Source organism: Gopherus evgoodei, chromosome 1, assembly GCF_007399415.2.
Source record: "Gopherus evgoodei ecotype Sinaloan lineage chromosome 1, rGopEvg1_v1.p, whole genome shotgun sequence".
NCBI lineage: Eukaryota > Metazoa > Chordata > Testudines > Testudinidae > Gopherus > Gopherus evgoodei.
In genome coordinates, this window is record NC_044322.1 from 250,171,362 (window position 1) to 250,182,620 (window position 11,259).

The 11,259-nt window shown below is 43.8% G+C and overlaps 1 protein-coding gene across 1 annotated transcript; it reads right to left on the reverse strand.

Annotated features, from left to right (window-relative positions):
* Positions 1-4,926: 4,926 nt before the first annotated feature.
* On the reverse strand, positions 4,927-7,679 carry LOC115639891 (tubulin alpha-8 chain-like). Its single transcript, XM_030542833.1, has 5 exons — positions 7,609-7,679; positions 7,279-7,501; positions 7,040-7,188; positions 5,936-6,616; positions 4,927-5,450 (listed from the first exon to the last, which is right to left on the reverse strand). The coding sequence occupies exons 1-5, from the start codon at positions 7,651-7,653 to the stop codon at positions 5,157-5,159; spliced, it is 1,392 nt and encodes a 463-aa protein (XP_030398693.1). The 5' UTR covers positions 7,654-7,679; the 3' UTR covers positions 4,927-5,156.
* Positions 7,680-11,259: the final 3,580 nt, after the last annotated feature.

The window sequence follows — 11,259 nt, forward strand, 5'->3', positions numbered from 1 at the left end:
TTTAATAACCTTTCAGCATAAAGTCTAGTTTGTCTGGGTGGTAAAAAGGGCCTGGAGAGCTTAAGGGGATTGTCTGTGGCTTCATGGTGGGACTAATACATAGTTCAGGAGTGCATGTTTATTACTGGTTTGATGAAATCTAATTACAGAATATACCAGCAATGTGGGGTGTCTGCCCTGTTTTCTGACAGTCTGACCTGCAGGGATGGCTTTAGGAAGTGCGGGGCCCAATTGGAACATTTTCAGCAGGGCCCCAGCAGGGATGACTAAAAAAAAAAAATGTGAAAAAAGGGGGGTGCAGGGCTGGCTGGACACAGGGGCTGGTTGTGGGCAGGGGGTGCGGGGCTGGTGTGAGCAGAGGGTGCAGCAGGGGCTGGCTGCGGGCAGGGGGTACAGACCACCCTGTACAGTAAGTGCCCCCTCCTCCTCCCTCCCCCACTAGGGTAGCAGCAGCAGCAGCCCGGGGCTTGGGGGCTATTTAAAGGGCCCAGGGCTCCCCTGCTTCCACTGCCCCGGCCCTGTAAATAGCCGTTGGAGCCTGGGGAAGCAGCAGGCATCCCGCTTTATTTAAAGGACTGGGGTGGCAGAGGCAGCTGGAGCCCCACGCTACTCCAGGGCTCTGGGAGCTATTTAAAGGGCCCAGGGCTCCCCTGCTTCTACTGCCCCACAGGGCCACCCGGGGGGGGGCAAGTGGGGCAATTTGCCCCAGGCCCTGGGTCCCACAGGGGCCCCCACTAGAATATAGTATTCTATGATATTGCAACTTATTTTTATGGAAGGGGCCCCCAAAATTGCTTTGCCCCAGGCCCCCTGAATCCTCTGGGTGGCCCTGATGCCCCAGCCCTTAAAATAGCCAAGGGAGCCCTAGGGCTCCAGAGGCTATTTAAAGGACCAGGGTGGCAGAGGCAGCTGGAGCCCCACCCCCGCTACCTCAGGGCTCTGGGGGCTATTTAAAGGGCCTTGGGCTCCCCTGCTTCTACCACCCTGGCCCTTTAAATAGCCAAGGGAGCCCTGGGGAAGCAGCAGGGCTCCCGCTGCTATTTAAAGGGCTAGGGTGGTAGAAGCAACGGGAGCCCCAGACTTTTTAAATAGCCCTCAGAGCCTCGCAGCCCTACCCCAGGGCTCCAGCAGTGGGGCTCTGGTGGCAATTTAAAGGGCATGTGGCTCCAGCCTCTGCCAGGAGCCCCAGGCCCTTTAAATTGCCCCCTGGGGAAGCCAGGCCACCCCAGTGCAGCATACTAACTCTTGCCAGTACCCCATACTGGGGCTTGGGCGCAGGGCCCGATTCAGGGGAATCGGGTGAATTGGCCTAAAGCCGGCCCTGCTGACCTGAGATTGGCTCTCTCAGTTACAGTTACATACCAGGTACTATGACAGTTTTCATCTGTGATTAATGTATTCTTGGTCTCAACATTTCCATTGTTGTTTCTTTTGTAGTCTCTTTCTTGTTCTATACAGTCTATTCGGTTAAAACTGTTCAGACTTCTGGTGTTTTTGTATGGAACCTCCTAACAAAGGGTAGCCCTGCTGGGTTTTTCTCAATGATCATATAGGATGCATTATGATATGCCAAAAAATGTGAGAATTCATGTTTTCTATCTTTTTTTAAGCACTATTCTAAGTATGCGGCAAAGTGTTCTATTTTGACATTCATCCTTCCCATTGGCTTGCAAAATACTATTATCCAGTAACAAATACCAAAATTCCTTGGACAAAAATTGAGAATCATTGTCACTGAAAAAGAGTTTCGATATCTCATATGTTTCCACTATGTTCTCAAAGTTATTAAGAATGGTGATGGTGTAGCCTTTTCACTAAGGACACTTCCTGCCACTGGGAACAATAATCAACAAGAACCAACAAATGGCCCACCGTGGCAACAGGGTATTAATGATATTTCTGTACTGGATATAAATTTTGGCCTTGGCCAAAGGCCCAGTAATTGACAGGATGGACATGCAGCAGACATGGGTTCTGCTTCTGTGTCTACACTGGCCATTAACATTCTCCAGTGTGGTTTCATCCACACAGCACCAGTAGCTCTTCGTGTCCTAATTTTCAATGTCTGTTTGTAAAGATCTTTGGGCACCACTATACAAGTTCACTTTAATGACTCCTTAATGTGTCTAAGGTGGATAATGTCTGGATCTCTTTCAGAAGCTGCTTCTACCCCTTAAGGAGGAAAAATGTGGGGAACAACAGTGTAAACTATAAAATAGACATATTCTGCTGCCGGATTACAAATCTTATATACTCTAGGAGATAGTCTTGATAATGCACCAGCTGCACTGATGTATATACTTTGTTGGAATAAAAATTTTAGTCAATATTGTAACAACCTTAATTCCCATCTGTCACTTCTGGCAAGGATTTTGATTTTGGTGGAATATAATCTTGAGTGATTTACTATGTGTAATAAAACCAAATTCAGTCTCATAGAGACATATTTGTCCACACACCCACACAACAGCTAAAACCTTTTTCTCTGTTTGGGAGTATCAGACCTCTGAATTTGAAAGTACCTTGCTTGTATAACATACAGGCTTTTAAGTACTGTCCTCCTGATCTTGGCCCAATATAGCCTCTAAACCTACTGAACTTTCACTTTACTTTTGGTTGCAGGATTATAATATGCTAGCATGATGGCACTGGTAAACTACATCTTTATCTCATGAAAGGCTGATACTTCTCTGTTGTCCCAGATGCATGCCATTCTCTTGTAGATCAATCATCTAAGGGCAAGTCTACACTACGGGGTTAAGTTATGCAACTCCAGCTATGTGAATAACATAGCTGGAGTCGACGGATCTTAGGTCGATTTATAGGAGTGTCTTCACCGCACTGGGTCGATGGAAGAAACTCTCCCTTCAACTTACGTTATGCTTCTCATTCCAGTGGAATACCGGAGTTGATGGGAGAGCAATCAGCAGTCAATTTAGCAGGTCTTCACTAGACCCATTAAATCAACCCCTGGTGGATCGATCGCCACAGCATCAATCCCCAGTAAGTAGAGACAAGCCCTGAATCAGGGATGGGCAACTAGTGGCCCAGGGGCCACATCAAGCTTTCCAGCTTATTATGTTTGGCCTACTAACCAGGGCATGAAATCTTCTCCCTCATTCAGTGCACTGAAGGATAGAACTGCTCTGGGGATGAATCAGGGTTGTATAGTAAAGGACACTTTGTCTATGGGACCCTTCCTCGTTTGTTGCAAGAGTTGGAAGGTCTGTAGTGAATGAGACAAGGAACTGCAGGAAGAGAAAGAACAGTTTCATGGTTAAGGCAGTTGAATGCTGCCCTGTAGAATTGGATTATATCTCTACCACAAAGTTCCTGTGTGACTCTGGGCAATTCACTTAAGCCAAACTTTTCACAGGTGGCCACTAACTGTGTGTTCCTCATTTTCAGGGTGCCCAACTTGACATCCTGAGGTCTGATTTGCAGATGTGCTGAGCATTCAAAGCTACAACTGAAGTCAGTGGGAGCTATGCTTTGAACATAGAAAGGTCTGTATAATAAGTCCTCTGAAGAATCAGGTCCTGTTCATCTCAAACTTGGTGGAAACTTTTGGCCTAATCACTCTGTGCCTCAGTTTCTTATCTGTAAAATGGGGATGATGCCATCCCTTCAGCTCACATAGTTGTGAAAATAATTTAATTTAATATATGTGAAGCACTCTGATACTACAATGATAAGTGCATAAGGAAAGCCCATGAGGAAATGAATAATTCTATCATAAGAACAGGATTTAATATTGTGAAGTAAATATGGCCAGGGGCCACACATTAAAGAATTAGGAGAAAACAAAATATCAAATAGCTGCTTATTAAGTGAGCACTGTCCATCCTGTGCACTGAATGAGGCAGGAGTTCGGTGGGAAAAATAGGATGCGATAATGTAATTAAAGACAATATCTTAATGCATATGCACAAGGGGTGGGGGATGAATTAAGGTAGCACAGACCATCTTAATTATGGCATTTCTTAACTTTTGAGTGGTTGACTTTGCAACCTTAATGTTCTTAACGTTTCTGTGCATGATTTCTAAAAATATATCCTGAAGCCTCTCATTATTAATCTCTCTCTACATCTCTGTTTCCCATCAGTTGATCATGAGGGAAGTGGCAATGTCTTGTTTAAAACTTGATTATTTATTTGTTTTAATAGTTGTTTATTTACTATGCCAACTTTTTCAGATAATCCGCTTAGGTTAGAGAAGTGTGACTTTCCTTTTGTAAAAGCCATCTTGGTTTGACTCCATCAGGTTAAACAGCTTCTATTATTTTGCATATAAGTGATCATGAATGAAGACTAGTGTCATAGAAGTATTTTTTTAACGTTAATAATAATGAGCACATGAACATTTAAAAATTCTGGGCATGATTCTTGTTCATATTAAGGCCACTTTATATGCTCTAGTGTGATAAGGGATCCAAAAGGAAGGGTAAATCTAACTTTAAGGCCCTTTACAGTACAAAGACAGTATAAAGGGAACTTAATATAAAGGAGCGATCAGCCCCTTTGTCATTTGCAAAAGCCCTGTCTGAGGCATTTACACAGTTTTCAGAAAGCTACAACAGGGATTCCTACATCAAATGTTCGAAAGAGCAGGAAATAATCTGAGGGGTCTCATAGCATTGTAAACTAGGAAGGCTTTATTGACTTATCTTCCAACTAATTTGAACCTATGGATAAGCATTGCTGCTCAGTAACATTGGTTCCTGCAACAGCAATCCTTTGTCTTTTCAAAGTCTCACTGCCACAACTGTATAGAGCATTTTAAAGCAAATATTACAAATAAAACTTGTCAAATGATATTGGAGATGCATGAGTGAATCTTTAGATGAATAAATTATAGTAAATATTACATTATAATACAGTGGGACTCGGCTCAAAAAGAAATTTTCTCCCAGGATGCATTGGCAGGATATCTAAGGTTTGTTGTCTTCCTAGGAATTATGACTTAGGAGCAGGTGGACATATCTCATATGATCATTGTCCCGTGATTTGAGGGGTAGGAAAGAGCATTCTTGGAACATGGACCTCATAATATTCAGTTTATGGGAATTGTTGTGTGTATAAAACAAACAGGAATGAAGACACATGCAGTAAAAAGACACAAAGACAATCCTGCATGCAGCAAGGGGCAAAGTGTATTTAAGATTCCTCCCCGTCATTTTCTTCTCCAAATGAGTTCGTTCCCACTTCCTCGTAGTCCTTCTCCAGTGCAGACAAGTCCTCTCGGGCCTCTGCAAACTCCCCTTCCTCCATGCCTTCACCAACATACCAGTGCACAAATGCCCTCTTGGCATACATCAGATCAAACTTGTGGTCCAGTCTCGCCCAGGCCTCAGCGATGGCTGTGGTGTTGCTTAGCATGCAGACGGCACGTTCCACTTGGGCCAGGTCTCCTCCGGGTGTTATTGTGGGAGGCTGGTAATTGATTCCAACCTAGTAATAAGAACAAGAAAGAGGGAGGAAAAAGAGTGAGGGAGAAAAGAGGATCCAGAGAGACAACAAAAGTCAAATAAACGTGGTGGAAAAGTCAGAGTAGCCTCATATATGGTTGGAAAGAGAGAGATTAGGAGGCTGAAACCACACTATTAAATTACCATAATGGCAAAAGTCATCCATGTGGAACTATTCATTTCTCAGCTATAACCCATGAGAACAAGGGAGAGCAACCAAAACAGGATAGGAGATCAGGGAGCGCAGAGACTGCTTAAGAGGCTGTGTAAGTAGCATGTTCATTCTCCAAAGGAGTAACTGAAGATTATACACACACGCACACACACACACACACACATGCACACACTTCTAAGCATTCCCTTTTCTCACAAATGAAAAATGTTCAAGACTTGAAATCACAGTTTGGGCTGGACTACTTGACAATGTCCCTTTAATATACAGTGCCAGTGTGTCTTTGTCCCTCTTACCTTGAAGCCTGTTGGACACCAGTCCACAAACTGGATAGTTCTCTTGGTCTTGATGGCAGCAATAGCTACGTTGACATCTTTGGGGACCACGTCACCGCGGTACAGCATGCAGCAGGCCATGTATTTTCCATGACGGGGATCACACTTCACCATCTGGTTGTTGGGTTCAAAGCAGGAACTAGTGATTTCCGCCACTGACAGCTGCTCGTGGTAGGCTCTCTCAGAGGAGATGATGGGTGCATATGTCACCAAGGGGAAGTGGATGCGAGGATAGGGCACCAGGTTGGTCTGAAACTCTGTCAGATCCACATTGAGGGCACCATCGAAGCGCAGAGAGGCAGTGATTGATGAAACTATCTGGCTGATGAGACGATTAAGGTTGGTGTAAGTGGGGCGCTCAATGTCCAGGTTGCGACGGCAGATGTCATAGATGGCCTCGTTGTCCACCATGAAGGCACAGTCTGAATGCTCCAGGGTGGTGTGAGTGGTCAGGATGGAGTTGTACGGCTCCACTACGGCAGTGGAGACTTGAGGGGCTGGGTAGATGGCAAACTCCAGTTTGGACTTCTTGCCATAATCCAGGGAGAGGCGTTCCATCAACAAGGAGGTAAAGCCAGAGCCAGTGCCCCCACCAAAGCTGTGGAAAATCAGGAATCCCTGTAGCCCAGAACAGGCATCGGTCTGAAAAGCCAAACAGAGAACAAAAGGAATCAGTCTAAATCTCTGAGACTTCCATGAGCGCATCCTGAGATTGAAGCTGTGACATCTGTACACATCAAAACACAGCACAGAGATCAGCCCAGGTCTTCCTGGGAAAAGACTCAATAACAACCTCTCACATAATGGTGTGGGCTCGACTGGTATCACTACTGGTTTGCTGTTACAGTGATAAATGTGAAGTATTTAAGCTGCAGGAACCTACATTTTAGGCTTCTGTCTGAGTCTTCCATCCATCTGGGAACTGACCTACAATAAAAATCAGTATCTACTCTGAACCAATGACCCTACTGGGAGCGAAACAAGAGCTGCCAATTGACATATATGTCCTATTAACCTACTCATGCCACCAGCCCCAAATCTTGTTTCTGATGTACTATCACTTACCAGTTTACGGATACGATCTAATGCCAAGTCAATTCTGTCTTTGCCAATGGTATAGTGACCACGGGCATAGTTATTAGCTGCATCTTCCTTTCCAGTGATTAGCTGTTCTGGATGGAAAAGCTGACGGTAAGTGCCAGTCCGCACTTCATCTGTCCAAGAAAGAGAAACCATAAGACCCCAACCCTGACCCGCATAAGAGTAGGATCTTTTCCATTTTCCATTGTTAATTCTATACTGACCTACTACAGTTTGCTCCAAGTCTACCATAATAGCCCGTGGCACATGCTTTCCTGTGCCTGTCTCTCTGAAAAATGTGGCAAAGGAATCATCATCGTTGACCTTGTTGGACTGATTCTTGAAGGTGCCATCTGGCTGAATGCCATGTTCCAGACAGAAAAGTTCCCAGCATGCATTGCCAATCTGAACTCCAGCCTGGCCAACGTGAACAGAGATGCACTCACGCTGTAGGGAGAACAGAGCACAAGTCAGAAGAATTAATACACATCAACCCTTCTCCCTCCTGATAGTCACATATATGTCATAGCTGCATTCAGAAATCCCAAACCAACCTCTGGTTTGAAGTCTCCAACCTCACATACCCAACATGGACCCATGGAAATGGGGCCTAGCCTCTGTTCTCTGCCCGTAATAGAAGTTCCAGCTCTTATTTACAAATAGGATGGTGAATGTATTTTTCTGCAGAGCTACACAAGGACTTAAATAGCAAATCACAAAGAAAAATGGAGATTTTCAGGCACTCATGCACAAACCTGTGTACACCAAATACATGCCCTCATGTATACACATACATATATGCACATAAACATGTATACACTGTGACAGATCCCAAATGAACAGCATGTGCAAGATCCATTTATTTTTATTCTTGGCTGGGACCTGACACAGCATGCAGCATTTTCTAACTATATATAACTCAACAGGGGTGAGGTGTCTTCTGAGCCCTTAGCCCTCAACTAGGAGGCTGGACTGGAGGATGGGAAAAACTGCTTTCATCAGTGCCCAGCTCAAGGAGTTGTTGACTCAGCCTCATTCCCTTGGCACTTAAGCTCTTTCACATGTGAAACTAATCTCCTGAGCGCTCATACTCACATACTTACAGGTGTGCACCCTGCCCATTTAGACATGGCTGTGCAGTCAGTGTCATTGAAGCATATTTTGAGCAAGCACGTATATATATTTAACTAATTTCCAAAGTGGTTATTGCCATGTCAGCAAGGCACTATAATTACATAAAACTAAAACACACAACAAAAATAATTAAATGCCAAACAAAATAAATGTCTCTCGCCCCGAATGTTGCACTATAGACCACCAAAGAGTATGAATTATAAAAAGCCCTTTGGGTGAGTACTGCTGCTGGATGAGGTATATTCAAACATAAGATATTTTAGCAAGCACTTCCCAGTCAGTCCTAGGGTATGTCTTCACTGCAGCGTGAACTTGCATTATCCACACTTGAATTACTCCTCTGGAGTTAAGCTAGCTCAAATGAGAGTAGCCACACTGTCACACAACACTCAATCTCTTGTGTCCATGCTGATGCTCCACTCACTCGTATGGCATTAAAACTTCTGGGGGCTATCACATGGTTCTTTACAATGCTGCAAGCTGTGGTGTAATATGATTTGTTTCTCAGTTAATTATGGTAGCACTTCTCTGTCCTGCTTGTGCACATGGGGGAATTCAAGTGGCACTAGCCTGGGTTCACACAGCAGAGCAGTCATGGGTGAGTTGTGCTAACTCAAGCTTTCGCCTATACTCCCTGACAGACGAACCAAGTTGAGCTAAAAGTACAACCACACTCCAGTTATAACTCAAGTTAACTTTGCAGTGAAGACAAGCCATTAACTGCCCTTTTATTATATAAGCTGAGAGGCACTCTTTGAAGATAAAAGCCTTGAACAGATTGGAACTGGTCTCAGTGCATCTCTGCTCTGAAATTCAGTCTGGAAAAATATCATCCTCAGCTCCATGTTGCTGTCTGTTTAAATTTGCTAATCTTACAAATGAAATGATTGGGGGCGAGGGGGGTTTCCCCCCAACTACCAGCCCTGAAAATTCAGCCTGAGATCTGATAATCAAGCTGGTTTCTTTCTTGTGCTGTGACAGCTATGTGACATGCCTTCAAATTAAACCTTATATACCCCTGTGCAACTCCACTAAATTCACTGGGATATCAGTGAAAGCATAATTTGGTTTCAAAAAAGAACCTTTGTTACTTGTAATGCTGTGCAGGACAGACAGAACCCGGCTTGTCTGTCAATTTCCATATTGAGTTTGCAGGGCTGGCAATTAGAAGAAACATCTTTTTATTTGTAAATTAAGCAAATTTTATATGAAACAACCAACATGAAGCTCATGCTGTCTGTTTTAGAATGACTCTCAGAGCAAAGCCACACTCTCTGGGACCAGAGGAAGGAGCAAACCCACTGTAGAACGATTATGCTAAGAGCCTGCAGTTCTACCTGAAGCAACAGTACCTCATCATCAATGGCATCAGAATCTATTTACAGAGAGTTAATAGAATCTGTATGGACATCTTACTCTTGTTCATTACTAGAAGGAGACTGTCTCCCATCAATAGCAATCCAGTTCCAGATCTACAACCTGGTCTGACACCAGACTGATACAGATCAAAGAATTCTGAGGTATATTGAATTGTATCACTACTTCTTTCTCAATTACCTTCCTCTTCATGTAGCAGAAATAGGAATACAGGGATTACCATAATGGATCAGACCAGTGGACCATCATTTAGCTTCTTATCTAGCAGTGGCCACTACTAACTACTCCAAAGGAAAGTGCAAGAGACCCTGCATGTCACCTATGAGATAACAAGGAAAGTGTCTTCCTATCCTTCATACTCATGGCTCTAGCATGGAGGGACAATTCACAAAGGACTATACAGGGTATGTTCAGTATATATCTAGGGCACCCCCAGCCCCGCTTTATGGATTATGTCATCTTTCCCCCAGGATAGGCTGGCTATAGGCTTTTGAGGCTTGCACACCCAATAGTGTGGCACATTCTGGGCTCAGGATTTGTTTTTAAATTAAACATTAAATGAAAGATGATCCTTATTTCTAAGAAATCCATTCCAGCAAGACCTGGAACCCAGATCTCTGAAGTGAAAAGAAGTAAGGCTATCTACTGAGTTAACAGAAACTCGGGTTTTCTCCCGTTGGTACAGGCTGTAGTCTATAAGCAACAATTTGATACTCAAAAGATGTGCATGTCTTCCACAGACTCCCTTTTCCTTGGAACCTTCCTATCTGAATGCTGACCTGGCTCAGTCATGTTCAGGTTATAAAACAAATGGAATCAGACATGGCTGGCTCAACCATGCTCTCCTAAGGATTCTATGTTACAAATGTGCTGAATGGTTGTCAAGAAGAGTTTCTTTTTCTCATCCCTCTCCACAGCACAGAGATCCTGACCATTATACTTTGGAATGTGTTTCTGGAGACAAAAACAAAAACATGCTGTGTATTCTCAAGGTTTTGAAGAACCATCTCAGCCTCCCTGCTAATTAAAGATGCCCAAACCAGGGGTGGATTTTATTTTATAAAACCTTATTGACCATGTCTCAGGTTTTCAAGAACCAAACCCAAAGCTAGGAGTGAAGCCATGTTCTATTTTATTTAAACACAAATAAGATTTTTGTTTTTGTTTTTTAGTGAGTGAAAGAGTCAGATGAGGTAGGATTTCATTGTTTTCTGGCCCATGTCTTCTCCTGCTGTTATAATGAGCACAGTGCTGTAAATACACCTCTACCCCGATATAACGCTGTCCTTGGGCGCCAAAAAATCTTACCGTGTTATAGGTGAAATCACGTTATATTGGACTTGCTTTGATCCGCTGAAGCGCACGGCCCCCGCCTCCTGCCCTCCCCGAGCACTGCTTTACTGTGTTATGTCCGAATTAATGTTATATCGGGTCACATTATATCAGGGGAGGGGGTAAGTTGAATATGCCAGCTCATTCATCAAAAAAAAACTAACCTCTACCCAGTTCAGATGAAGACAAGAGCTGTTTCCTGCTAATCAACCTTCTTTCTATATCTTCTCACACAGCAGGGCACTTGTTCTGGAGAGTTATTCATTTCACAAAGGACTTGTGCCTCATAAAGGCTGCAGATCTGCCTCCTTTTCCCCTAATCAGATCTTGTTCCTTTCCTTATCTCTACCTTTTGAATCAGC